Consider the following 27,512-nt stretch of genomic DNA (forward strand, 5'->3'; position numbering starts at 1 on the left):
TTCTCTGAATAGGGGAGAACTGAGCTTATCTGATATTCTTTGAGACTTGAGCTTTCCTATGATGCTGCAGGCTGGCAGGATGTAATGTAGGGAACACAGCTATCCCAGGAATGAACAGTATAGGAGTGAGAGTGGTGAATATTAGAGTCATAGAGTTCACAGAGATGTACAGCACAGAGACCCTTTGGTGCAACTTGTCCATGCTGACCAGATATCCTAAAGTAATCTACTCCCATTTGCCAGCACTTAGCCCACATCGCTCTAAACCTTTCCTATATATGTCTTTTACATGTTGTAAAAGCGAGTGAGAGAGCCGTGGTCTACTAAAGAAATTGAATCTCTTGTCAAGAGGGAGAAGAAAGCTTATGTTATGATGAGACATGAAGGGAGATTCAGAGTTACACGTTAGCCAGGAATGAGCTAAAGAGAGAGCTAAAAAGAGCCAGGAGGGAACATGAGATGTCGTAGGCAGATAGAATCAAGGAAAGCCCTGAAGCTTTCTATAGGTATATCAGGAATAAAAGAATGACTAGAGAAAGATTAGGACCAATCAACGACAGTAGTGGGAACTTGGGCGTGGAGTCTGAGATGGGAAAGTGCGAAACGAATATTTTTCGTCAATATTCACACTGGAAAAAGACAATGTTGATGAGAATACTGGGATACAGTCTACTAAACTAGACGGGATTGAAATTTGCAAGGAGGAGGTGTTAGGAATTCTGGAAAGTGTGAAAATAGGTAAGTCCCCTGGGCCGGATGGGATTTATCCGAGGATTCTCTGGGAAGCCAGGGAGGAAATTGTAGAGCCTTTGGCTTTGATCTTTTTGTCATCATCGTCTACAGGAATAGTGCTAGAAAACTGGAGGACAGCAAATGTTGTCCCCATGTTCAAGAAGGGGAGTAGAGGCAATCCTGGAATTATAGACCAGTGAGCCTTACTTCGGTTGTGGGTAGAGTATTGGAAAAGGTTATAAGAGATAGGATTTATAATCATCTAGAGAGGAATAAGTTGATTAGGGATAGTCAACACAGTTTTGTGAAGGGTAGGTTGTGCCTCATAAATCTTAAGTTCTTTGAGAAAGTTACCAAATAGGTGGATGAGGGTAAAGTGGTTGATGTGGTGTATATGGATTTCAGTAAGGTGACTGAGAAGGTTCCTCACTGTAGGCTATTGCACAAAATATGGAGGGATGGGATTGAGGGTAATTTAGTGGTTTGGATCAGAAATTGGCTAGCTGAAAGAAGGTGGTGACTGATGGGAAACGTTCATCTTAGAGTTCAGTTACTAGTGGTGTACCGCAAGGGTCTGTTTTGGGGCCACTGGGGTCATTTATACATAACCTGGATAAGGGCGTAGAAGAATGGGTTAGTAAATTTGAGGATGACACTAAGCTTGGTAGAGTTGCAGGTTACAGAGGGATATAGATAAGCTGCAGGGTTGGGCTGAGAGGTGGCAAATGGAGTTTATTGCAGAAAAGTGTGAAGTGATTCACTTTGGAAGGAGCAACAGGATAAAGAGTACTGGGTGAATGGTAAGATTCTTGGTAGTATAGATGAGCAGAGAGATCTTAGTGTCCATGAAGCAGTGCTCTGAAAGCTAGTGCTTCCAATTAAACCTGTTGGACTAAAACCTGGTGATGTGTGATTTTATTCACGAACATAGATCTCTAAAGGTTGCCACCCAGGTTGATAGGGTTGTTAAGAAGGCATACGGTGTGTTAGCTTTCATTGGTAGATGGATTGAGTTTCAGACTCATGAGGTCATGCTGCAGCTGTACAAAACTCTGGTGCGGCCGCATTTGGAGTATTGCGTACAGTTCTGGTCACTGCAATATAGGAAGGATGTGGAAATGTTTGAAAGGGTTCAGAGGAGATTTACCAGGATGTTGCCTGGTATGGAGGGAAGGTCTTATGAGGAAAGGCTGAGGGACTTGAGGCTGTTTTCATCAGAGAGAAGAATGTTGAGAGGTGACTTAATTGAGACCTATAAGATAATCAGAGGGTTAGATAGGGTGGACAGGGAGAGCCTTTTTCCTTGGATGGCGATGGCTAGCATGAGGGGCATAGCTTTAATTTGAGGGGTGATAGATATAGGACAAACGTCAGAGGTAGTTTCTTTACTCATAGAGTAGAGGGGGCGCGGAACACACTGCCTGCAACATTAGTCGACTCATCAACTTTAAGGGCATTTTAATGGTCATTGGATAAACAAATGGATGAAAATAGAATAGTGAAGGATAGATGGGCTTTAGATTAGTTTCATTGGTCAGTGCAACATTGAGGGCCGAAGGGCCTGTCCTGTGCTGTAATGTTCAATGTTCTATATGATCATGCAAAGGTATAAGCCAAATGCAACTGTTGTATTCTGCATTTCCTCTAATGGGAGCTTTATATCTCTGTGGGAATTAAGTTTGAGAAACTGATGACTTGATAAAACAAAATAATAAAAACAATTTAAAAAACTGTAACCTTTCTTACAACTCCCAAGTATCACAGCAAAGAGGGACAAATCAGATTGAAATTCATTAGCTTCTCAAGGCAGATTGGGTTTACCTAGTATATAGCTGAAACTGGCTGAGTTAGACTGAAACTGGTCAACCGTCTAAGTTGAGGTAATTGTTCTCAGCATGGGAAAGGTTGCCAGGACAGGGCTGATTTCAACTATAAGGTCTACATAGGATAGTCTCAAAGCTCACCAGATGCCCATGGAACGGGGAGGAATTGGCATCAACAAAAAGACCACTAGCATAGTTGGGCAAGTTTTTAAAACTTAATTGACAGGAACCACTGGCAAAGCCAGTATTCATTGTCCTTGAGAAGATGATGGTGTGCTATTGTAGTCATAGAGTCATAGTATGGAATCAGATCCTTTGATCCATTTTATCCACACTGACCAGACAGTCCAATCTGATCTAGTCCAATTTGTCAGCATTTGGCCATTCTCCCTCTAAATCCTTCCTATTAATATATTGCTTGATAAGCATTTTAAAAGGGCAGTTAGGACTCAACCACATTGCTGTTGGTCTGGAATCACGTGTCAGAACAGGCTATGTAAGGATGGCAGATTTCCTTCCCTAAACAGACATTAGTGAACCACTATTTCTTTCCTAAATGACAATCTGACATGGCATGGTCATCATTACTGACACTAGCTTTAATACTCCAGATTTTATTTAATTAATTTCATTTAAATTCCTCAAATGTGTGGTGAGATCTGCATTCATGTCTTCAGATTATTAGTCTGGACCACTGAATTGCTAGTCCAGTGACATAACCACAATGCTACTGCACTCTTATTAAGCTAGCATCAACAAACTCCTTGTGATTTAAGACTACTTGTAGAAATTCAAGGCTCTGGATTCACTAATTCCAAGACATAGCCTCCAGTCTGTTTTAATGGCGTGCAAACAAAGCACTTCTACATTTTTTCAGTGGTGTACTGAGGGAGTGCTGCACTATTGGAGTTGCCACCTTTCGAGTAAATGGGAAACCATCGGCCCTCAGTGATGCATGAAAAAGATTCATGGCATTATATCAAAGAATAGCAGGGCAATTATGGCCAATATTATCTCACAACAAACACCATTGAACCGATTAACTGGTCATTATCCTAACTCTGATTATGGGAGCAAATGCTGAAGAGAATGCTGAAGAAACTCAGCAGGTCTGGCAGTGTTTCAATTCCGTGCGGCTCTTTTTCAGAATGTTAACTTTGTTTCTGTCTCCACAGATGCTTCCAGATCTGCTGATTTTCTGTATTTATTTAAGATTTCCAGCATTCCTCATATTTTCCTTTTATTTGATTGTGGGAGCTTGCTGTGCACAATTAACGACTACATAGAACATAGAACAATTCAGAAGAGTACAGGTCCTTTGGCCTTCAATTAGGGGGCCTTTTATCCTAATCTAAGATTAGACTAACCTACATACCCTTCATTGTACTATCTTCCATGTGCCTATCCAAGAATCGCTTCAATGTCCCTAATGTATCTGACTCTACTGCTACAGCTGGTAGTGCACTCCACCCACCACTCTCTGTGTAAAAAACCTACCTCTGATATCTCCCTTCAACCTTTGATGACTACATTTCAAAAGTGGTTCAATGGCTGGTAAAGTACCATAGAATGTACTCTATCTGTGTAAGTTATTTTATAAATGGAAGTTATTTCTTTGCTGTAACATTACAGTAGCTCTCCATAATAGTATTTTTAGGTTGAGAAGGAACTATTTCACTCATGATATTTGGACTGATTCTTTATCAATTCTCCAGATGTTAATAATCTATAAAAATCACACAACACCAGATTAGAGTCCAACAGGTTTATTTGAAAGCATTGGCTTTTGGAGTACTGTTCCTTCATCAGGTGGTTCATCACAACCACCTCATGAAGGAGCAGTGTTCTGAAAGCTAGTGCTTCCAAATAAACCTGTTGGACTATAACCTGGTGTTGTGTGATTTTTAACTTTGTACACCCCAGTCCAACACCAGCACTTGCAAATTATTAATGACCTTTGAAGAAATTATGATTGTAGTAGAGTAACATAATAATAAGTCAAATTGCAGAGAGAAGAGAAAGTTTTATACCTTGACAGAGGAACATCTCTAAGAACTTCTCCCATGTTGGGAATATGTTCTTATTAACTGGTTGTGCATGCACTGCCAAAATTCCAGGCAACTCCTTCGATAACTTCAACTCAGCAGGTTCCTATGCAACACATTAAGCATCAACAGAGATTATACATATAAAAGTGAACTTTAAATACTTTGAAATGGAAATTGGAAAATTAACACCATCATGTCAGCACACATGTAAAGACAGCGGCCATTTGTTTGCTATTTCTAACATCATTTTGGTATTTTCATGTTACATTTCTCAATTCCCCAGTTCCTTTTACTTCACACTTAAGGGACATTCTTGGCTGCAAATAAATATATAGAAATTGAAAGCTCTCTGATATAATGCACAAATGTTCATGTATTAGACTATTTGACACAGGGTATCTGCATACAACCTAATACTGGCTTTACTTCCAACAAGGATCAATGGACAATGATCATGAAGTGGTGTCATAGCCGATATTTTCACTCCCAAAGGTTGGTGCATCCATAACTACTGGAACAGCTCTGATTAGTTGAATCAAATACACACTCTGACATAGTTTGGTCAGTACCACACCACATGATTAATGAAGCCACCACATTCTCCAGAAAACGAATACTGGCTTTTAATTATGTCCTGCTGTTCGGATTTTTTTTGTGTAATTTATTATTACAGACATGGCCTGCTGTTTTCTGTTGGTTGCACCTGCTGAGTATATGATGTGGTAAAGGAAGTAATTTAACATTCATTCATATAAGGAGTTGAACTCATCATTTAAGCTAATGCTCAACCTCAGTACTGAGGGAGTACTGGTCATGATGCTGTTTAGCTGAGATGTTGAATCATCTCACAGTTCCAGTGGTGGGTATAAATATTAAAGGTTCAATGTAACTATTTGAATAACAGGGAGTTATCCGTGTTCTTGCACAAGATGCTTCTATGGGTATATAAATAGATGGGTATATAAATAGAAAGGGTTTGGAGGGATATGGGCCAGATGCTGGCAGGTGGGACTAGATTAGGTTGGGATGTCTGGTTGGCATGGGTGTGTTGGACCGAAGGGTCTGTTTCCGTACTGTACATCACCATGTGGTCATCATAGTGGTCATCATTAGAAACAGATTCACTGATTGTATTACTACTATTACCATTTGTAGGATTTGCTGTGCACAAATCCCATTCATACCAAAACTAGCTCATGTGTCAATCTCACTCTGCACTAGCTACTATACTCACTGCATCTGAATGGAACTACTTTCTTAGCCTCATCCTTCCCCATCGCTATACAGCAGTTTTATTTTAGGTAAAGATGAGGGTGGCTGAAGCCAAATGATCTGAAATTCTTTGGTGACAGCGAATCATTATCAGTATGTTGCTTTTCAAGATTTTCAGTGAAATGCAAATGTTTCTGCGTCTGAGTGGAATTATTAGAGTTCAATTTGATAGAAACATCAGCACTCCCTTTGTTAACCTTCTATTACTGTCATAACTGGACCAATGTATTTTTATAAAATTACCACAAAGCCCTTAGCATTTAATGCAGTATGTGCATGAAATCAGGATGCAATCGGGGGACATGCCGGGGCAGCACCAGGCATGCATGAAAATGAGTTGGCAACCTGGAGAAGATAGCAAACTGTATGACTTGCATGTCAAACAGCAGAAGTCACCTCCTCCAATGAGTTGTTTAGTTGTCCATCACCAATCACATCTGGGTATGGCAGGATTGCACTGCTTAGATCTAATCTACTGGTTATGGGATTGCTTAGCTCTGTCTAAGATATGCTGCTTATGCTGTTTGGCATGCAAGTTGTCCTGTTGATGTCTCATCTTTAGGTACACCAGATGCTGCTCCTGGCATGCTCTCCTGCACTCTCCTTTGAGCCAAGGTTGATGCCGAGGTTTGATGGTGATGGTTGCTTAGGAGGTAGACAGGCCATGAGGTTGTTGATTGTATTGAAGTATGATTCTATTGCTGATGGAAGTCCTACAGCACCTCATAGATGCCCAGTCAAGTTGCTAGATCTGTTCAAAGTCTGACCTATTTAACATGTTGATAGTCGGCGAAAGTGAGTGCTCCAAATGCTGGAGATTAGAATTGAGAGTGTAGTGCTGGAAAAGCACAGCAGGTCAGGCAGCATCCAAGGAGCAGGAAAATCGACATTTCAGGCAAAGGCCTTTCATCAGGACCAGAAACACGTTGATAATGCCAACCAACACAATCTAAAGTATTATCAATATGAAGGCAGGACTTTGTCTCCACAAGCACATTTGTGCAGTGGTCAATCTTACTGATACTTTAATGGACAAATGCACCTGAAGCATATTCTTACCTTTTGTTAGTTCTCCCATCACCTGCTACTCAGTCTAGCAGCAATGTGTTCTAGGATATGGGCAAAGTGAGCGGGTCAAATCTTGGCAGATGGAACATAATGTGAAGTTATGTTAAAAATTGTACACTTCAGCAGGAAGAATAGAAGAACTGAACATTAACAGACAGCACACAAGTTCAGCAGATAATATGAAAAGCAATTGGAATTGAGGCCTTTACTCAAAGGAAATGGAATATAAAAATAGAAAATATTGCTCAAACTATACAATGCCATAGAACATAGAACATAGACATAGAACATAGAACAATACAGCACAGAACAGGCCCTTCGGCCCACGATGTTGTGCCGAACTTCTATCCTAGATTAAGCACCCATCCATGTACCTATCCAAATGCCGCTTAAAGGTCGCCAATGAATCTGACTCTACCACTCCCACGGGCAGCGCATTCCATGCCCCCACCACTCTCTGGGTAAAGAACCCACCCCTGACATCTCCCCTATACCTTCCACCCTTCACCTTAAATTTATGTCCCCTTGTAACACTCTGTTGTACCCGGGGAAAAAGTTTCTGACTGTCTACTCTATCTATTCCTCTGATCATCTTATAAACCTCTATCAAGTCACCCCTCATCCTTCGCCGTTCCAACGAGAAAAGGCCGAGAACTCTCAACCTATCCTCGTACGACCTACTCTCCATTCCAGGCAACATCCTGGTAAATCTTCTCTGCACCCTCTCCAAAGCTTCCACATCTTTCCTAAAGTGAGGCGACCAGAACTGCACACAGTACTCCAAATGTGGCCTAACCAAAGTCCTGTACAGCTGCAACATCACTTCACGACTCTTGAATTCAATCCCTCTGCTAATGAACGATAATACTCCATAGGCCTTCTTACAAACTCTATCCACCTGAGTGGCAACCTTCAAAGATCTATGTACATAGACCCCAAGATCCCTCTGTTCCTCCACCTGACCAAGAACCCTACCATTAACCCTGTATTCCGCATTCTTATTTGTTCTTCCAAAATGGACAACCTCACACTTGGCAGGGTTGAACTCCATCTGCCACTCCTCAGCCCAGCTCTGCATCATATCTAAGTCCCTCTGCAGCCGACAACAGCCCTCCTCACTGTCCACAACTCCACCTATCTTTGTATCATCTGCAAATTTACTGACCCACCCTTCGACTCCCTCATCTAAGTCATTAATAAAAATTACAAACAGCAGAGGACCCAGAACTGATCCCTGCGGAACTCCACTGGTAACTGGACTCCAGGCTGAATATTTACCATCTACCACCACTCTCTGGGTTCGACCGGTTAGCCAGTTTTCTATCCAATTGGCCAAATTTCCCTCTATCCCATGCCTCCTGACTTTCCGCATAAGCCTACCATGGGGAACCTTATCAAATGCCTTACTAAAATCCATGTACACTACATCCACTGCTCTACCCTCATCCACATGCTTGGCCACAGTTAGACAGCACTTAGAAAACTGTGAACAGTTTTAGTTTCCTTATCTAAAGGATATACTGGAATAGAGACGATCCAGAAAAGGTTCACTAGGTTGTTCTGGGCATGGAGGGTTATTCTTTCAATGAGAACTTCAGTAGGTTGGACTCGTGTTCATTGAAGTTTATAAGAATGAGAGGTGACCTTATTGAATCATATAAGTTTCTTGAGGAGCTTGATAGAATAGTTGCAAAAAGGCTGTTTTCCCTTGTGGGAGAGTCTGGGGTCAGAGGGCATTATCTCAGAGTAAGAAGTCACCCATTTATGACAGCAATGAGGAGGGTTTCTTCCTCTCAGATGGTGGTGAATCTGTGTGATCGTGTATTGAAGAGGGCTACTAATGCTGTTATGTATATGCAAGGCTGAAATGGACAGATTTTTATCCAAAAGATACAGCAGCAGAATTAGGCCCTTTGGCCCATCAAGTCTGCTCCACCATTTCAATCATGGTTTTTTTACATTTTTCAACCCCATTCTCCTGTCTTCTCCCTGTAAACATCGATCCATTACTAATCACGAACCTATCTATTACTGTCTTAAATACACTCAATGATTTTGGTCTCCACATCCCTCTGTGCCAATGAGTTTTGCCCTATAGCTGAATAAATTCTTCCTTATCTGAATTCCAAAGTGCTAACCCTTCACTCTGTGGCCACACCCTTGGGTCCTAATCTCTCCCACTAGTGGAATCATCTTTTTCCAAGTCCACTCTATGTCGTGCCTCTCAGGATTCTCTAAGTTTCAATGAAATTCCCCCCTCATTCTTCCAAACTCCAGTGAGTACAGATCCAGAGACCTCAACTGCTCCTCATATATCAAGCCCTTTAGCCCTGTGATCATTCTTGTCAAACTCCAAGGCCACCACATCCTTTCTTAGATACAGGGCCCAAAAATCAATGAGGGGATCATGAGATTCAGGAAAAGGATACACTGGCATTGGAGGCAGTCCAGAACAACTTCACCAGATTGTTTAAAGGCACGGAGAGTTTTTCTTGCAAGGAGAAGTTGAGTAGGTTGGACTTATGCTCATTGAAGTTTGCAAGAATGAGAGGCAATTGAAAAGTGAAGATGAGGAATATCACATTAAGCATGATCTTTCTGAATGGTGGATCAGACTTTATGGGCTGAATGGTCTACTTGTGTTCTTATATGTAACAGTCGTGTAGCGATTGTAACAAGATCAGCCACCTGGAACCTGTTGAATAGGAGTTATCTGATTGGGGCTGTTCATCTGGGGCCTAGATTAGAGTGGTGCTGGAAAAGCACAGCAGTTCAGGCAGCATCCAAGTTAATCTGGTCCAATCCCTGGCTGACAAATACAAAGGGGAGTGTCAGAGATACTGCCCCTCTGAGAGAGACAGTTCTAGAGTTAAAGACTGTTCATGTGCAAATAAAGGGTGACTTGGTGAGGGCATGTGTATTTCTTGCATCATGTCTTTGTTTGGGAAGGTTGACTCATTTGACCCTGCTCTGGATTAGTGGTGCTGGAAGAGCACAGCAGTTCAGGCAGCATCCAAGTAGCTTCAAAATCGACGTTTCGGGCAAAAGCCCTTCTGTCAAGGATAGGGCCCAGTACATAGAAAGAATGTGCTGTTTTTTTCTGGCAAACAACATTGTGGCAGATGAAAAGCATCAAGTAATTCTTCTGACAACCTATGGAACCACAGCTTTTTCTGTTATTAGGAGCCTAACATTCTGAGGCACCAGATACTAAAACCTTTCAAGAATTGATGGAAGTGTTAAGGAATATCAAAACACCAAGCATTCCGTAATTTTGAGATGCTGTCATTGTTTTACTGGATAATTCAAGAACCAAGGGAATCCATATCTGGATTTTTGACTAGGTTAAGACTACTGCCAGAAATCTGTGACTTTGGTTTAATCCTTAATGAGATGATGAGAGACTATTTGGTATGCGGGATTAATGATGTAACCATGCAAAAATGCTTACTAGCAAAAGCCCAACTGGACTTCAAACAGGTGCTACAACTGGCTTTATCACTGGAAAATGCAGCAAATGGAGTATATAGATTGCAGGGTATTCTGAAGGAAGTGGACACCCTTGTCAGTCTGACTGAGCTTGGAGAACACCACTTGAGGGCAGGCAATTGCATAGTTTCGCTCAGGACATATCCTGAACAGAGGGCCCACAGCAAAACACTAAAACAAAGCCAAGTCTCAGCCAAATGCTTAAAATTTTCTTCAGGACCCTGGCGGGCAAGCCATTGTAGATGCTGCTGGAATGTGGACTTCACACAACTAAAGAGTCCTACTGAACCTAAATTGAGTAATTACTCATAGGGCAGTATCCAGGAGAGTTCATAACCTGGAAAGTCCATCAACATCTGATTTGGAACAGCTAAATTGCTTAACAACATCAAAATCAGAACCAAACAAAATAAACATCTGGTTAAATGGCCATCCAGTTCTAACGGAGGTTGATACTAGCACAGCAGGATCAATGATTGCAGAACCAATTTTGAACAAAGTTCTCTGTGGAGCCCAACCCTTGAGTTTGCACAAGACTTCAGCTCGGCTGAGAACCTATACTGGGAAACATTTACAGATAAATGATATAACTTCGGTTCCGATTTCTATTGAAAAGCAGCTGGTTCAGTTACCAGTGATTGTTGTAAAAGGCTAGAGCCCAAGCTTGATGGGGCAAAATTGATTACAAGGGATTCACCTAGATTGGCTCAATATTTTTAAATTAGATGCCTGAATGAAGTCCTAATTAAATACTTAGAAATCTTCTAAGCAGGTCTAGGGAGTATCAGAGGAGCCAAGGCCACATCGTATATTGACCAGGAAGCAATTCCACAATTCTGCATGGCCTGCCCAGTGCTATTTTCCTCACAGGCAAAAGTAGAGGCAGAAATCACGAGGGGAGGGGAGGGGAGGGGAGGGAAGGGGAGGGGAGTGAAAGAGTGAAGGAATCATCAAAGCAGTCCGATTTGTGAAAAGGGCAGCACTGGTTGTAAAGATTTTGAAACCCAACGGGTCAGTTCATCTTTGAGGGGATTTTAGACAAATGATTAATTGCTTTTTGCAGCTGGATAAATAGCCTATCCCTGCATTGAATATTTATGCGCAAAGGTGACAGGAAGCCTGTCCTTCACAAATCTGGACTTCAGCCACACTTACTTGCAATTGCACCTAGACGTGGATTTCCAGAAGTATTCTACAATTAATACCATAAGGGCTTATATGATACTTTCATTTGGGTTATCATCAGACTGTGCAATTTTTCATTGGATGATGTAGAACATTTTGCAAGATCAACCTCAGGTCACCATTTACCTAGATGACATTCAAATAACAAGGAAAATAATAAGGAACACTTAGAGAGCTTGGATATACTCCTAAGGCATTTTCCCAAGGTTAGAATATGTCTAAGAAGGGAAAAATGTGTGTTCCAGGCACCCCAAATGACCTGAATCGATAAAATGTGGAGTTGGCAAAAGCATAGTAGGTCAAGCAGCATCAGAGGAGCAGGAGAGTCGGTGCTTCAGGCACCCTTCAGCAGGAGAGCAATCAAAGGTACCCCAGCTCCCACATCTGTTCAGGAACTTAGGTCATTTCTTAGTCTGGTAAATTATTATGGAAAGTTCAAAAAATAATGTGGCCTCCATCCCAGAAACGTTGTATCAACTCATAAAAAATGGTTAACCATAGAAATGGCTGCATAGACAAACCCTTGTTTTCAGTGAAGTAAAGAAACAGCTAACATCCTCTAAGATTTTGGCACACCATAATCTGAATGAAAGATCTGGTTTTGACAAATAAGACCTCTCCATATGGCATTAGGATAGTATTTTAGCTCATAGATGGCCCAATAGTATATGCATCCAAGACTTTGGCCAATGCAGAGTTTAATACACACAGATAGAGAAAGAAGGATTGGCGGTCATACTTCAAGTCCGGAATTCCATCAATACTTTTATGAATGAAAATTTGTGATAATCACGGACCACAAATCCCTACTTGGTGTGCTTAGAGAGGATAAAGCAGCGGCAGCCATACTTCAGGCCACATTCAATGGTACACTCTAATACTAAGTGATTATAATTACAAGTTAGAGCATAATCTGGAGAAGGCCAATAAGTGAATGTGGATACATTGAGCCACCTCCCATTAGCAGGTACACCACTGGTGGTACCCCCCAATGGAAGAATCTGTGATGATATTAAATTTTCTGGACATGCTTCCAGTCACAGCTTACAATATCAGACTTAGGATGCAGAAAGATCCAGTCCTTTCAGAACTGGTGGTGATGGGGGAAACGAAAGACCATCAGAAACAGAACTGAAAACCTTTTTGGACCAAAATGGAACAGCTCGCAGTAGAGGACAGCATATTTTTATAGGGAACAAGAGAGATTGTCCTTGCAAAGGTCACTGCCAAATACTCCACCAGGGGTCTCCAAAATGAAGACATTGACAAGAAGTTATGTCTGATGTCCAGGATTGGGCACAGATATTGCTGGGGTGATGGGGCAATGCCCAGAGTACCAACAAGGACAAAAATTACCACCAACAGCCATCTCCATGGTAAAGTTTGGACTCAGTTGCACGTCGACTATGCTGGTCCTTTCATGTTTTTCAATACATGGGAGTCCCAGAAGTCTTGGTCATGGACAACAGGCCATTTTTTACTTGAAGGGCAGTTGAGCATTTCCTAAAGTCGAAAGGGATTCGATATATAAGGACAGCTCCATACTATCCATCATCCAATGGCATGGCAGAAAGAGCAGTCCAAACTTTGAAGGCTGGCTTGAAGAAACAGTCTACAGCCTCACTAGATACCAAACTGTCACAGTTCTTATTTGATTATAGGACCACTCCAGATGCAATCACAGGGATAGCACCAGCAGAGTTGCTGATGAGTAGAAGACTCCAAATCAGGTTAAGTCTGATCTTCCCAGACTTGGTAGGGGGAGGGGCTGAAATGGCATTGTTTGCCAAGACTCCGCCAAGTGAGAGTGACAGTTTGATATTGGGGATGAAGTTTGGTGTAAGAATCCTGGAAATAGCCCTCCTAATGGGTAGGCATGCTCAACGCAAGGTCATGACTGGTGATATATAAAGTTTGAGTAGGTGCAATGGGTCCTGAATAAGCACGTGGACCATATGAAAGCTGTGAATTTGCAAACCGTGCAGGAGCAAAACATACCCTGCTCCTCAGAACAGTTGGAAATGCTGCAGGAACTGTCAAGTGTTGGTGAGTCCTCAAAACTGGAGATGGACATGATGGATGTACTTGTCCCAACACCTTTGTCACTGGAAGAAGAGAGTGAAATTCTACCTCTGATGCAAGAGGTGAGCTCCTGTGCATTACACGCCAACCTTATTGGATGGTGAGTCGGAGGATCCTGACCTGGTACTAAAATGCCCCAGGTGGCTCTCCAAGATAAAGGACCGGCCTATGTCTTTGGATTCGGAGAGGGAGGGATGTAATGATTGTAAAGTAGCCAACCAGCTGGAGTCCACAGAATATGAATTCCCTGATTGGGATTGTTAACTGATCCAATCAGGGAGCTCTGGCTGGCAGATAAAAAGCGGTGTCCCTTGAGCTGTTCAGGGAGAGGTGGGCGCCGCAGGGAGTGGAGTGCATTATTTCCCCCTCCAACTCTATTTTAATTTAGTCCTTACCCTCCCCTTCATTGTTTTGATTGCACAGCATTGCCGTTTGATGTGAAGGGCAGTGCTTGTCACTGGCCACCCGGGTGTTTTTCATATCTTCCTGGTGGTGGAAATTGAATAAAGATTCGTGCACTTTGTGTCTTTCACTGTGTCTCACACACACCATGGGTACTGGGGAAAAATAAGCAAAAAAAAAAAAAAATTTTGATGTGAAGGGCAGTGCTTGTCACTGGCCACTCGGGTGTTTTCCTAGCTTCCTGGTGGTGGAAATTGAATAAAGATTCGTGCACTTTGTGTCTCTCACTGTGTTTCACACCTGCACACATACACACACACCATGGGTGCTGAGGAAAAAATAAGCACTACTGCAGTTAGGCGGTAGTGTGGGGATTAAAAACAAACGGTGTCCTTTGAGCTGTTCAGGGAGAGGTGGGCACTGCAGGGAGTGGAGTGCATTATTTCCCCCTCCAACTCTATTTTGATTTAGTCCCTACCCTCCCCTTCACTGTTTTGATCACGCAGCATTGCCCTTTGATGTGAAGGGCAGTGCTTGTCACTGGCCACTCGGATGTTTCTTTTCTTCCTGGTGGTGGAAATTTGAACAAAGATTTGTGCACCTTGTGTCTTTCACGGTGTCTCAAACCTGCACACACACACCATGGGTGCTCAGGAGAAAATAATCACTATCGCAGTTGGGCGATAGTGTGGGGGTTAAAAAAAAGAATTAAAAAGGTGTCAGAGATAAAGGCACTCAAAGAGCTGACTCTGAATTAGACAGTCACTGAGTCAAGGATTGGTCATGTGTAAATAAAGGGTGACTTGGTGATGGGATACCAGCTTCTGTGGAGTTATTTTAGTCTGACAGCTCTGCATAAAAGCCCAACCAATACAAATAAAGAAAATATAACTGTAAATAAAGACTTTTTTCACAAATTAGTTTCTATGTGGGCTGTAGGACCATAATCTTGAATATTTCTGAAATGTTAGCTTAGTATCTTTTAAAATGTTCTTCTTTCTCTTCGAGTTGTCTCTATCCAAGTTTAGTACCTTTTACAATCTAATCTAGAACTATACAGCCAATCCTGTCTGACAGCAATACAGCTGATATCAGTATCAAATAGGTATGAAGAACAATGAGTTCCTTTTAAGGTATTCCCTCAATGCACTCTGACCAGGTGGACAAGGTGATTATGACCCCCTCAAACCTGTGCCATTGCTGTTGCATACACAGTTTTTGAAAATACACTCCAGTCTAGATAGGAATGACTAGCCTTTGATTTTCCCCCCTCCTTCTCTTTAGTGTTTTTTTGTGTGAAAAACTAACTATGCAGTGAGTTGGTTGATTGATGTACACCCAACAACTTTATGGTATGGCTGTTCAATTCTGCTTTGGAACCCAAATGAGCTTTTATTTAAATACTGCCATCATTCTGATTATCCTGAAGATCCTGTGCAAGTTTGGATTTGTGCAAATTTACCAATTTACAGTACGTCCAACTCACTAAATAGGATATTAAAATGAATGCTCTAAAGCAATATCTATTTAAACATGATTAACCCTCATAATATCTGTGAATGTATTCATTATGTTTTAAATTTATTTTGGAATTGTTCACACAGAAAGCTTGAGCAGTTCACTAACCCTGTCCTCATGCTACACCCAGGTGAGGAATAGTGTGACTCCTGTCCCACAGTCCACTGTGCGACAGAGGCAGAGTTTGCAGGGAGGCAGAAATGTTTATGCTACAGTGCCTGTCATTTGTGCAGTTCAAAAATGGTGTATTTGACAACGATGTTGTAAGTGTTCAAGAATTTTCTCCCCGGCAATTGTTTATAATGTTAGAAAGTAAATTAAGGTAGTGTTGAGAGCAATTTACTATGCACACTTTAAGCATTAATACAAGAATAGTGATGATTGTAATTTCTACCCTGTAGTTTTAAATTGCCATTTTAAGTTATCAGCAACTGAAATTATGTCTTGCTGTACTAGTATTGATCCAGTTTAGTACAAATTAAATGAGACTTTTCATGCTTTTTTTCTTTTAAATTCTTAGAGATTAAAAAAACACAATGCACAAATGACAGATTTGCTTTTGTGGATTTCTGCTCAGATTAAAATCCTTTTTGTTCAATATATTTCCCTCCTTTCTCTAAGCGACTGACCCAAGTATTCTGGGTAATGAGGGAATTTGCATTCACTGGATTGCTAATCTAGGTATCCAGATTATTAGTGTTGTAACAACACCAAACTACCCATCATGAAACCTTTAGCCTTCTGTGCTTGATCCACAATTCAATTAGATCTTGGCTGATCTGTACCTTAATGCGGTCTATCCATTTTGGTTTTGTAATGTTTAATACTAATATCATACAAAAATCTACAAATTGTAAAAATGAAATTTTCAATTGACCCCAGCCTCAAAGAATGTTTGGCAAGAGGGCTGCAGATTTTCACTCACCTTTGTGTCAAGAAATGCTTTCTGACATCAATACTGAATGGGCTCAGCTCTAACTTTAACTCTTTTTTTTTGTCCTCCCATGCCAGAGGAAATAGGTTCTCTCTGTCTACCCAATCAATGCCTATAAGTATCACAAAAAGCTGAAGTGAATCATATACTAACCATCTATACATAAGGGAATGCAAGTCTAAACTATGCAACCTGTCTTCATAACTTAATTGATCTGATACCAATACAAAATAGCTCGGAGTTACAGTTCACTTATTGTTATATTACTCAGTTCTCCCATTTTGTATTGCTAGAGATGAATAAAGTTCCACTGTTCACACACTCATCCTCCACATGATGACTTATCTGCCCAGTACTTATTGTGTACCTATTTGCTCACTGTGATGTCAATGTTGGATCATTCGCAGTTTTCCGGGAGAAAGTGTCTTCACTATGCATGCATCCACCAACCCCATTCCCGAACAGTTGGACTTTACTGTATAGAACATTACAGTGCAGTACAGGCCCTTCGGCCCTCGATGTTGCGCTGACCTGTCATACCAATCTGAAGCCCATCTAACCTACACTATTCCATGTACGTCCATATGCTTGTCCAATGACGACTTAAATGTACTTAAAGTTGGCGAATCTACTACCGTTGCAGGCAAAGCATTCCATACCCTTACTACTCTCTGAGTAAAGAAACTACCTCTGGCATCTATCCTATATCTATCACCCCTCAATTTAAAGCTATGCCCCCTCGTGCTTGCCCGCACCATACTTGGAAAAAGGCTCTTCCTGTCCACCCTATCTAACCCTCTGATTATCTTATATGTCTCTATTAAGTCACCTCTCAACCTTCTTCTCTCTAATGAAAATAGCCTCAAGTCCCTCAGCCTTTCCTCATAACACCTTCCCTCCATACCAGGCAACATCCTAGTAAAGTAGTATATTGAATTTTAAGTATTACTATGCATAGCCCCTCTCTGTGAACAGGAGAAGGTGCAGCGCCAAGAATGAACAGTTTGGATAAATCATATGGCCTGGAACCGAGTAATGCTCTGCATCACATGTTTTCTGCCGTTTTCTCATCTCCTCTTCCAAAAATCATAGAATCCCTAAGGTGTGCAAAGAGGCCAGTTTGGCCCATCGAATCTGTACTGATGCTCCAAAGAGATTTCACCAAGACTCAGCCCCTTACTCTCTCCTAGCCCCGTATTTACCCATGACTAACCCACCTAGCTTGCATATCCCTAGACACTACTGACAATTTAGCATGGCCAATCCACCTAACCCATACATCTTTGCACTGTGGGAGGAAACCAGAACACCCAGTGGAAACCCACACAGACCCGGTGAGAATATGAAAACTCCACACAGACAGTCACCCATGACTGGAATCGAATCGAGGTCTCTGGTATTGTAAGGCAGTAGAACTAACTTCTGAGCCACCGTGCTGCCCCTAAGAATGCTGAGTCATTTTGGACTATGGCTCAGTGTAATCATCATACACACCAATACAGATCTAGTGGAGTTCAGTCATTCTGCTTTATAACTACAAGTCCTTCTGTTCAGCTCCTCTGGCTTTTTGTACTTTAGATCTTGGCTGATCTGCACCTCCACTCTATTTACTCACCATTCCTCCATAACCTTGATAGCCTTATCTAGCAAAATCTATTAATCGTGGTTTTGAAAATTTCAATAGTGTTTATGTCCACAACCTTTTAGATTTGAGTTCTATACTTTCACGGCAATGTTTGGACACAATTCTTGAGTTTTCTCCTAGTTTTAATGTTAAGTTTATGACTTTCTTAGGTGCACTTGTCAGTTAAAAGATTGCGAATTGATGTCTTCTTAATCTTCTAAACTTAAGGGAGTACAAGCTTCCTTTATGCATCCAATCGATTTACTTTGGTGATACACAGCAAACCTTCCAAGACCAATATATATTCGATCTGAGGCACAGTGCTCAAAACTGATCACAGCACACTGGATTGTGTCTGAACAAGACACTGTAAACCTTACAACCTTTAAAAAAGGTCAAGGGAATGCAACAGTGGCATTGCAATGGCTAAAGTAGAACTTTAATGATCAAAATTACTACCATCTTGGCAATTTTTCACCTTTGGATTAGGAAGTCGTGTATTTGTATCTCATTCCAGAGCCTGAACATAGAACCCAGGATAACATTCTAGACAACAGCTATAGGGATGTTGCAGTGTTAGATGAAGAAGATATTAGAAATAAATCCTCTCTCTCTACTCCAGTGACTCAGGTACACTATGGGGAAGCAAGGGCGTCCAGCCATCATTCTACTCATTCTGATCTCACAAGGCCATTCTCCGCATGTGGAGTACTTCTGCTGCAGGAACGTTGTCATTTTTGCGTAAAACAGGCACTGCTCTTCTTAAAAAAAATCCTCATGCAAACATGAAAGAGACCAAATAAATATAATTGCTTCTTAGTGAATTTAAAGCAGTCATCTAATCACAATACTGCTTTTCTGTGATTTAATATGCTCCTTGAATCTCTGCTCACCAATTAGCTTGGTTTTTAAGAATAATTTGATGAAGATGTTGTTCACTATCCACATGCAAAAAGATCTTTTTTAAAACATGAGAAGCTCAACTATCAATATTTGCAGTATGAGAAGCACAAAAAGTATTGCACAATCCCCCTGTAAGAGGGATTTCAGTATGTTAGCATATTACTATCCAAATGCCTCATTTTTTTTGCCTTTCACTGTTAATGGAAAATGTTTTGTAAAATATTTGTTGCATCTATTGAACCCATCTGAGACAATTTCCTCTTATATCTAATGACCCATCACGCTTATGTGAAATGCAATTCGATGTGGCTTCAGCATGCATTAAGTGGAATTGAGAGCTGCATACAGACTTTGTGTCCACATGGTATTATCTGCTCACTCTTCCTTGAGAGGCGGCATCGCTCATTATCCAGACTTCAACCCCAGTTCCACAAAAAGGCTTAGGTCTGTTTAAAACTGAAGAGCCTTTTTTTATAACATAATAGGGGCGCATATGTTATGCTGGAACACATAAGCAGAAAATAACTGTTTTAAATGCCTGGCACAGAACCCAGGCACTCTACTATCTTATACTCTCTTCTGTTCAGCTACATTTTCTTTTCTTAAATACCACATGGGGTCCACTTCCTTCTTTTTCTTTGGATTAATTACCCTTCTTCAAGCTGAGACCAATTATACTCAATAATTAAAGTATACACATGTAGTTTAGAAATAGGGTTAAAAAATAGAGTATCTGGATGCAGCTTTGTAAAACAGGAATGAACATTTTCTTGTACCAGTTTTTTTGCTCCTATGTTTCGGTGGGTACTCATTATCGTTTGATATCTGTTCTAAACTGGCTGGTTTTTTCACAGGTGACATTGATTTCCTACTGACACTTCCCATTCTCAAAGGGCATCACAATTGAACTTGTCATACTCCACATCCAATATTTAAAAGTCTGCACTTTTCAGCAGCAGTTGCCAGTGAGTGAACTGGCTGGCCAAACCTTTTTCCCTTTCCAACCCAGTGGCACATAGCACAACTGTTACGCTGACTGAGGTTAGTCCACGCAATACAAACTAGGCATCGAATTTGGGACCTTTTAGTCTGTGCAGTTTAACCTTCATAGCAGAGACTGCATGGAGGTATTTTGTAAAAAAAAAAATTTAAAGCTAGGTGCCTATCAAACAACACAAACTGTCTTCTGTGTTTGCTATATTAACAGGTTTATGAGGTGCAATTAATTAGGCATCATCATACGCAAAAACCTTGAATGTTCCCTGCACAGCACTCTAATAAACCTGTCACTGTGATATAAAACAAAATTAAATTTAAAACAAGTGTCAGATCATTTTCACATTACAAAACTATTGTTTCCATTTCTGGCCACACATTCCAATTATTTTATACTTTACAATTCAATTTAAATTAAATACATATTTTCCTCACCTTCTTTTGCCCACAAAGAATTCTACATTATTTTCATTGCTACACTTCTTTTGTTACTTCTGCTGAGCTTTACAATGCACTGCAAACTCTCTGCCTCTTTTATATATATAATGTATTTATTTATATTTTCTCCTTTTAGATGCTCCTTAACACTTAACTCCTTGACCAAGCTTTTGGTCTCCTGTCCTATATTGGTGTCAAAGTTTCTTTAATAATGGCTCCTGTAAAGCACCGTGGAGCATCTTGCCACATTGAAGGTGCTTTATAAAAGCAGTTTGCAGCTTAATTTTTGTAGAATGGGTTTTTTTTAATTCTACATGTACTGGAGACTTTCAAAGATTTCATTTGCAAGTGTATTTATCAATAGTTTTATTAATGCCGACATTCCATATTCTGCAGATAGTTGAAACACAATTTTACCTCCAATTCTCCGTCTTTCAACTATCTTTGGCATCATTTGGAAGGCATTAAATTCATCGAGGTATTTATCACCATCAATGTGACAACAATTACATTTTAAACTTTAGCACAACAGTCATTGACAAATTGCCAAAGGTCAACAGCTGAATTAAAGGTGCAAATGCTTGCATGCTGTGAAATGCTCAGATTAGGAATGTAAAAAGGTACTCAGATAGCATGACTTGGAAGAGCTGGTTTACAAAATAATTAGTTTACACAAAACTCTTATTTAAATAGTAAAATACTGCAATGAAACAGAGCACAGAAAGAAGGAGCAGTGGGGAACCGCAGCAAAATGTTACATTAAATTCCTGGAGCTTCAGGTAATGCTTGATGGGATATAGAATCAATTCAGGCTGTGCAGTTCCCTGTATTACAGAAAGCAGCGTAACTTGTCTCTCATTACAATGTATTGCCAGGTGAAAATTACACTTATGCCGAACCACCCAATAACAATGGCAGGAAAATAAAACCCAATTTTCACACTAGTGAGCAAACAAGAAGTAGAAATACTTCCTAAAAATGTGACTTTTTTTCATAACTTCTATCATGTATTTTTTAGTCTTCCTAAGACAGACACTAACTGCAGTTAGTGGGTAATCTGATCACAGGCCTTTGCCATTGATACTTAAGTTAAGTGATAGGTGGTGTGCAAAGACAGCTTAAGAATTAATCTTCCATCTGATTTTCTTTCATCGTTACAACCCAGCTGAACTAAAGGACAATTCAAGAAGGAGGGCAAGGGAAAATATCCAACTTTATCATCCAACAAACAGTGCCAATCATTCATATATACCATGCTTATCCATCATCTTAATCCAAAATTACAATTAAAACAGCAGGAAAGAGGGTGCCAAACTATTGTTGTTCATATTGTACCCTTTCCTCATGCATTATAAATTTGTTGTCCCCTTTGAGATTTGATGTTCTTGTGACTCTGCCTTGATGAGTGCAAAATTTAAATCTTTAAGAGTATGTCCATTCTCAGCAAAACAACTATTAATTCTGTTTAGCATATGCTCACTTGTGTTCAAAGTTTCTGGAAAGATTCAATCTCTGAAAGTATCAGTCTTGTTCTGAAAGCTGTATCTCAGATAAGACCCTACATATCCATGGAAATTATTCTGATGGATGTAGAAGATGCCATGACACAAGTGAGGAAAAAGCATCTTTCCAGTTTTAGACCATGCCCTTCCCTCAGCTAAAATCAACAAAGAACAGATTAATTGGTTATACACTTCTTTACCAAATGTTAAACTTTGCTGTAGTTAAAGCTAATATTGTATATGACTACATAAATCAGTCTTTGTACTTAAAAATTATTGCTGGTATGTGGAGTCCTTGGACCTGTTGCCGAGGGAAGTGATAAAACATTAGATAAGGTATGTTTTTGCTAAACATCGAAAGGGAGATTACAACGCTGCAGATGCAACAACTAATAATACATATCCAGATGCAAGAATGCAGTAAATGGTGGATGTACACAACATGAAAGCTATTATCCAAAAATGAAGCAATCTTTTGGGTGTGACCTGCCAATGGAACTGGCAAACACTTTTCACAGGGTTGGAAAAAAAGCAATAAAGGTAACAGCACTGGCCGACTTCTAAAGGGTTACCCTGAAGCATCTCCTCTATTCTTAGACTTTTCTTACTGTTCCACAACAATCTGCAACAATTCTGTCATTCCAGCTCAATGTGGATATTTATGGGAATCATTACATACAGTTTTACAATATGTTTCCTTACTACTGTATTCATGTTATGCTATGAAAGGCGAACTATGCTAGCAAATGTTGTAATCGGCTTGCCAGCTTATGCTTTAAAATGTTTAGACATAGATGTGGTGGAAGATTCATTTATTTTTTTTACTGTTCCTTTCTTAACACGGCATATTTTAGAACATTCCACCCTGCAGGGAAGGACCCCTATTGCTCCACCATATTGAAGTGTGTGCCTGATGATATTTTATAGGACAAGCTTACAAGATCAGACCTGATTACATATCTGAAGATGCAGGCATGCTTTAAAATTAAAGCATAACGTATACATTTTATATATTTATGTTAAATAATGGCAGATAATTTGAACTCTTATAATTGTTGAAAACAAAATTCTATTCAAAACGTCTAATATAAAACAAACGTGGCCAGACATATTCTGTTGTATCATTTTGGCACTTTGCTCATATTGTGGTATCAATACTAATAGTGTGAATTTGTCACTATGATTGCTGGAAAGCCCAATGATGTACCTGAATAGTCTACAGGTGTGTTAAAAATTTAGTAAAGGGAATGTGTTTATTTTAATCTGGCGGTGTAGCAGTTAAGATGCTCATTTCACATTATTGTAGGTTGGGGCCTCAGGGGCTTGTCTGATAATTGAATTCACCAGGGAAACAGATGATCAGTTTTATCAGCTCTCAGCTTGGCTGCTTGGTGGGGCACCCTGTGGAGGCAGAGAGACCTGGGGGGATAAGGGGGAGGGGTGGGGGTGGGGGTTAAAACTGAGAGGCAACTGACAGTGGCTTCCTTACAATGCAGCAGACATGCCTCCTGCTGGCTCAATGTAGTGTAGCACAGTGCAGAGGTCTGTTTCAATTATTGCTGCATTTCTGTTACTTGCTTTACCTGTAGACAGTCTGTGACAATGCACTAGTTTAAAGGTGGCAGTCATAGTGCCTAGAATAGCCAATCCATCTAAAATAGTCACTCTCTTTTAGCAGTTTGATTTTCAGATGACATTTTGTTCTGCCCATGCCAGGATTACCATTTTGCCTATCGTACATAATACCAAACCTCATCCTTTTCATTGCTGTCTCTTTTTACCCAACCAGCGAGATATTTCCTTTACAAGGGCTCATTTAGATCAATTGGCTTTTGATTGGTTTGCGATGCAGAGTGATACCAGCAGCGTGGGTTCCCACACTGGCTGAGGTGAGGTTACCAACAAGATCCCAGCTGTCTCAACCTCTCTCCTTGCCTTAGGTATGGTGACCCTCAGGTTAAACCAGTCATTTCTTTCTCATGAGGGAGCAGCCTATGGCAACTTTATCTTTAGTGGAGCAAAAGGATCAGCTATTTTACCTTTAGAGGCAGCACGGTGGCTGAGTGGTTAGCACTGCTGCCTCACAGCACCAGGAACCTGGGTTCAATTCCCACCTCGGGTGACTGTCTGTCTGTGTGGAGTTTGCACATTCTCTCCATTTCTGTGTGGGTTTCATCCGGGTGCTCCGGTTCCCTCCCACAATCCAAAGATGTGCAGGTCAGGTGAATTGGCCATGCTAAATTGCCCATAATGATAGGTGCATCAGTCAGGGGGAAATATAGGCTCGGGGAATGGGTCTGGGTGGGTGACTCTTCAGAGGGTCAGTGTGGACTTGTTGGACTGAAGGGCCCGTTTCCATACCGTAGGTAATCGAATCAAAAGACATATTTTACTTTTGTGTAATAAAGTGTTTTACCCCTAAAATAGCAAGGGGAATTTGGAAGAAACTGCATAGTTACAAGAAAATAGAAAAAACTGGAAAAACTCAGAATGTCTGATTGCACCTGTGGAACAAGTAACAATTAACAAGTTCACAGATCTGAATTTTTTCTCCACAGATATTGCCAGACCTGTTAAATATCTTCAGAATTTTCTGTGCTTATTACAGAGTTCCAGTATTTGCAGTATTTTGCTTCTGCATAGTTGCAAGATTGTGAAAGCAGTTCTTTCAGTAGTGCCACCAGTGATCTGCAATCTCAAACCACAATGCAAATGGGGGTGGGGGGGTGGGGATAAAGGAGTTCCAGAAAAGTAGCATCCTGAGAATGTTTGACCACCTCCTTCATATGTCACAATATACACCCACTGTATCTACATCAGAATAAGTGAAAACCAGGGAGCTGAGGAGGACAAGAGATGATGTACCTGTTTCTCTCACTGATGTTACCAGTATCACATCAATATACTGGAGAAAAGGTGTCCACAGCGGATACAGGCGAAGGAGGGCATTCACGCTAGCTTAGCTCATGGATCTTGAAGTAGTGCTTACTTATACCATTTGGCATCTTATATATGTCTGTAAGTCCCTTCTCAATTTTAAGGTTAAAGTGTCCTAGTTTCTCATAACTCAATTTCTTGACACTATGGATCAGCCAGTGTAAACTACCTCCTTGGCTGGAATGCTTCCCTTATGTCTTTAAATGTGCTGATGAATTACAATAGCTTCTGAGATACAAACACAGCTACATATCATGTGATTGTTAAGGAATCCAAATATTCCCATGAAAGACATTCTGTGATAGATGTCTTGCTTTTAGGTGTGTAGTAAGTGATGAAGGAATAAACAGCACAGGAAAATGAGACTCAGCAACTAAAGACAACAATAATATAAAAATACATGTGCATAAGACAGAGTGAACAGGAAATATTTTATTTCAGATTTTTTCAAAATTAGTTTCACAGGAACAATTTCCCCCTTAATATTTTTCAAAGTACTCAGACAGGTGGGGTAAATCTGCAATTTTGTACTTTTCAGAGTGTGAGTCACAGATAGGGTAACAACACTCTGCCCTCGTAACTAATCCACCTTGGAATGCTAGGTTCTTTTTAGGAAAGTGGATTTTCTGCAAGTATCTATGTTGACTTATACATGCACTGAAAACATTGCAATATTCCATATTTTATGCTCTCCTCAGCATCAGTACTTCCAGTGGTGTTCATAAAATCTTCAAGAGATATTTGCTATGTCAGGTCTATCTTTCAATAAGTTATATTATATAGTTATATAATTTAAACTACCGATTACAAATCAGATTCAATTCATCGGCTTTTAAATATATTGTTTTGAAATAAAATATGAACATATAAGTTGTTTGAATCTCACTAACAACCATATTTGACCTGAATAAATTCAAATTGAAAGGGAATGTTTTCTTCATTACCCAATTTACCTGTTGCATTCTAACTCCTTCATCTATCAACATCATATCCATATCAGTTAACATATTATAGCATCTACAGAAAAAAAATTGTACGATTATCTTCTTGTAATTGTACCTTTGGTTGCCTGGTATTATCTAAATGTTCCTGTATAGTGGTTGTTGGTAGTATCAAGGTTGTAAGATTATACTGTGTATAGTTTAATAGAGTATATGTATAATGTACTTTTTAATATCTTAATAAGTAAGCAGTCAAAGATACAATTAAAGAATTTGCATCCTGGAGAATTTTAGTCAGAATGAAATGGCATTTTTTTTACACTCTCTTGTGGCATTGCTCAAGCCAGGGGATTGCTTTTATGATAATAAGAATATTACAGAATAAAGTGGGAAGTTGTTTGTGTTAAGTTAAATGCTTGCAGGATGTGAAAGTTGTGTTGTTATATACACTCATATCAAATTATAATATATTGTAGCTTGAGATCTGTGGTACCTGTTATTATTCTCATTGCTCAGGAAAATGGTTTTGCAGGTTTTTTTGTGGAACAGATTAATGCTGATAAATGTAAATTTGAATAAAGTGGAACATAAATAGAAGGATTTAAAAAAAACACAGGGATGGCAAGTTTCTCACTGGTTATTTTATTTCAAATATTTCAAAGTAGCAATGCGTATTCGATGTTTTCAGAAATTAGATGTGCTTAGCTTTTGAATTCTGCAAAAACTAGGTAGTGGATTGTGTGACAGTACATTTAGGGGAACAGTAGGATTCAGGATGATTCAAATAAGCAGAGGTAACGGTAGTGGTGGGAACTAGAGGTTGAAATGTCTAGTGGGAATGTGAAAGGATAGGCCATGAGGAGCGTAAGGTGATACAAGGACCTTCACTCCTTCCAAAAGACCCATTTTAGTAACATGCTTCCCAAAATGAATCCAAACCAGGAATCAAATTCTTTCTGGCTATATAGCCATGGGGTTCTGTAACACACATCTGCAGGAAAGGCACTGCAACAGGTTAAATAATTAGAAGTTGGTTCACTTATAATGCTGGGGAATTTGGCCATGCAGATTTTATTGCAGATATGGATGACCCTGAGCAGTTTTCACTGGCAAAATTCAAGAGTTGAGTATTTCTCACATAAAGCAAATATTGTTCTTCCTGTTCAACTGATGACATTTGACAAATGCACCAAACAACTAACATCAGGGTCCCAGCATTGCATAAACATTCACAAGGCTTGAAGGTACAGGAAACATATCTTATCCATCATTTTCTCCCAGTAAAAGTATTCCCACATCATATCCCCAAGGGACCACTCACACCAGCATGAAACTTATAGCTTTAGTGTCCCTAAAGTTTGAAGCAGCAAAAGTAAAATTTACAAATGTCTTAACCAGCAGAAACCCAGTGCCCTTGTTGTTTGATAACCTTTGAGTAACAGAAAATTTCTGCAGATTCTAATCTTCTTGTTGGTTGGTCTCCATTTAGTGAGATTTAAACAGATTGTCAAAGCAGATCAAATGGTACATTGTGTATTGGGAGGAAGTAGGCTGAAGGAGAAAAACAGCTTTTCATCACTCCTAGAGCTATCTGCTCTGTGACCTTTATGTCTATGCA

General features: G+C 40.1%; 1 protein-coding gene across 1 annotated transcript in view; it reads right to left on the reverse strand.

Moving 5' to 3' along the window:
- iqch (IQ motif containing H) overlaps nt 1-27,512 on the reverse strand; it is a 178,285-nt gene that overhangs the window by 58,095 nt on the left and 92,678 nt on the right. The window contains exon 16 of the mRNA XM_072565275.1: nt 4,586-4,706. Coding sequence (XP_072421376.1) covers nt 4,586-4,706 — 121 coding nt within the window. The remainder of the gene's footprint in view (nt 1-4,585; nt 4,707-27,512) is intronic.

Source organism: Chiloscyllium punctatum, chromosome 48, assembly GCF_047496795.1.
Source record: "Chiloscyllium punctatum isolate Juve2018m chromosome 48, sChiPun1.3, whole genome shotgun sequence".
In the NCBI taxonomy this organism is placed as follows: domain Eukaryota; kingdom Metazoa; phylum Chordata; class Chondrichthyes; order Orectolobiformes; family Hemiscylliidae; genus Chiloscyllium; species Chiloscyllium punctatum.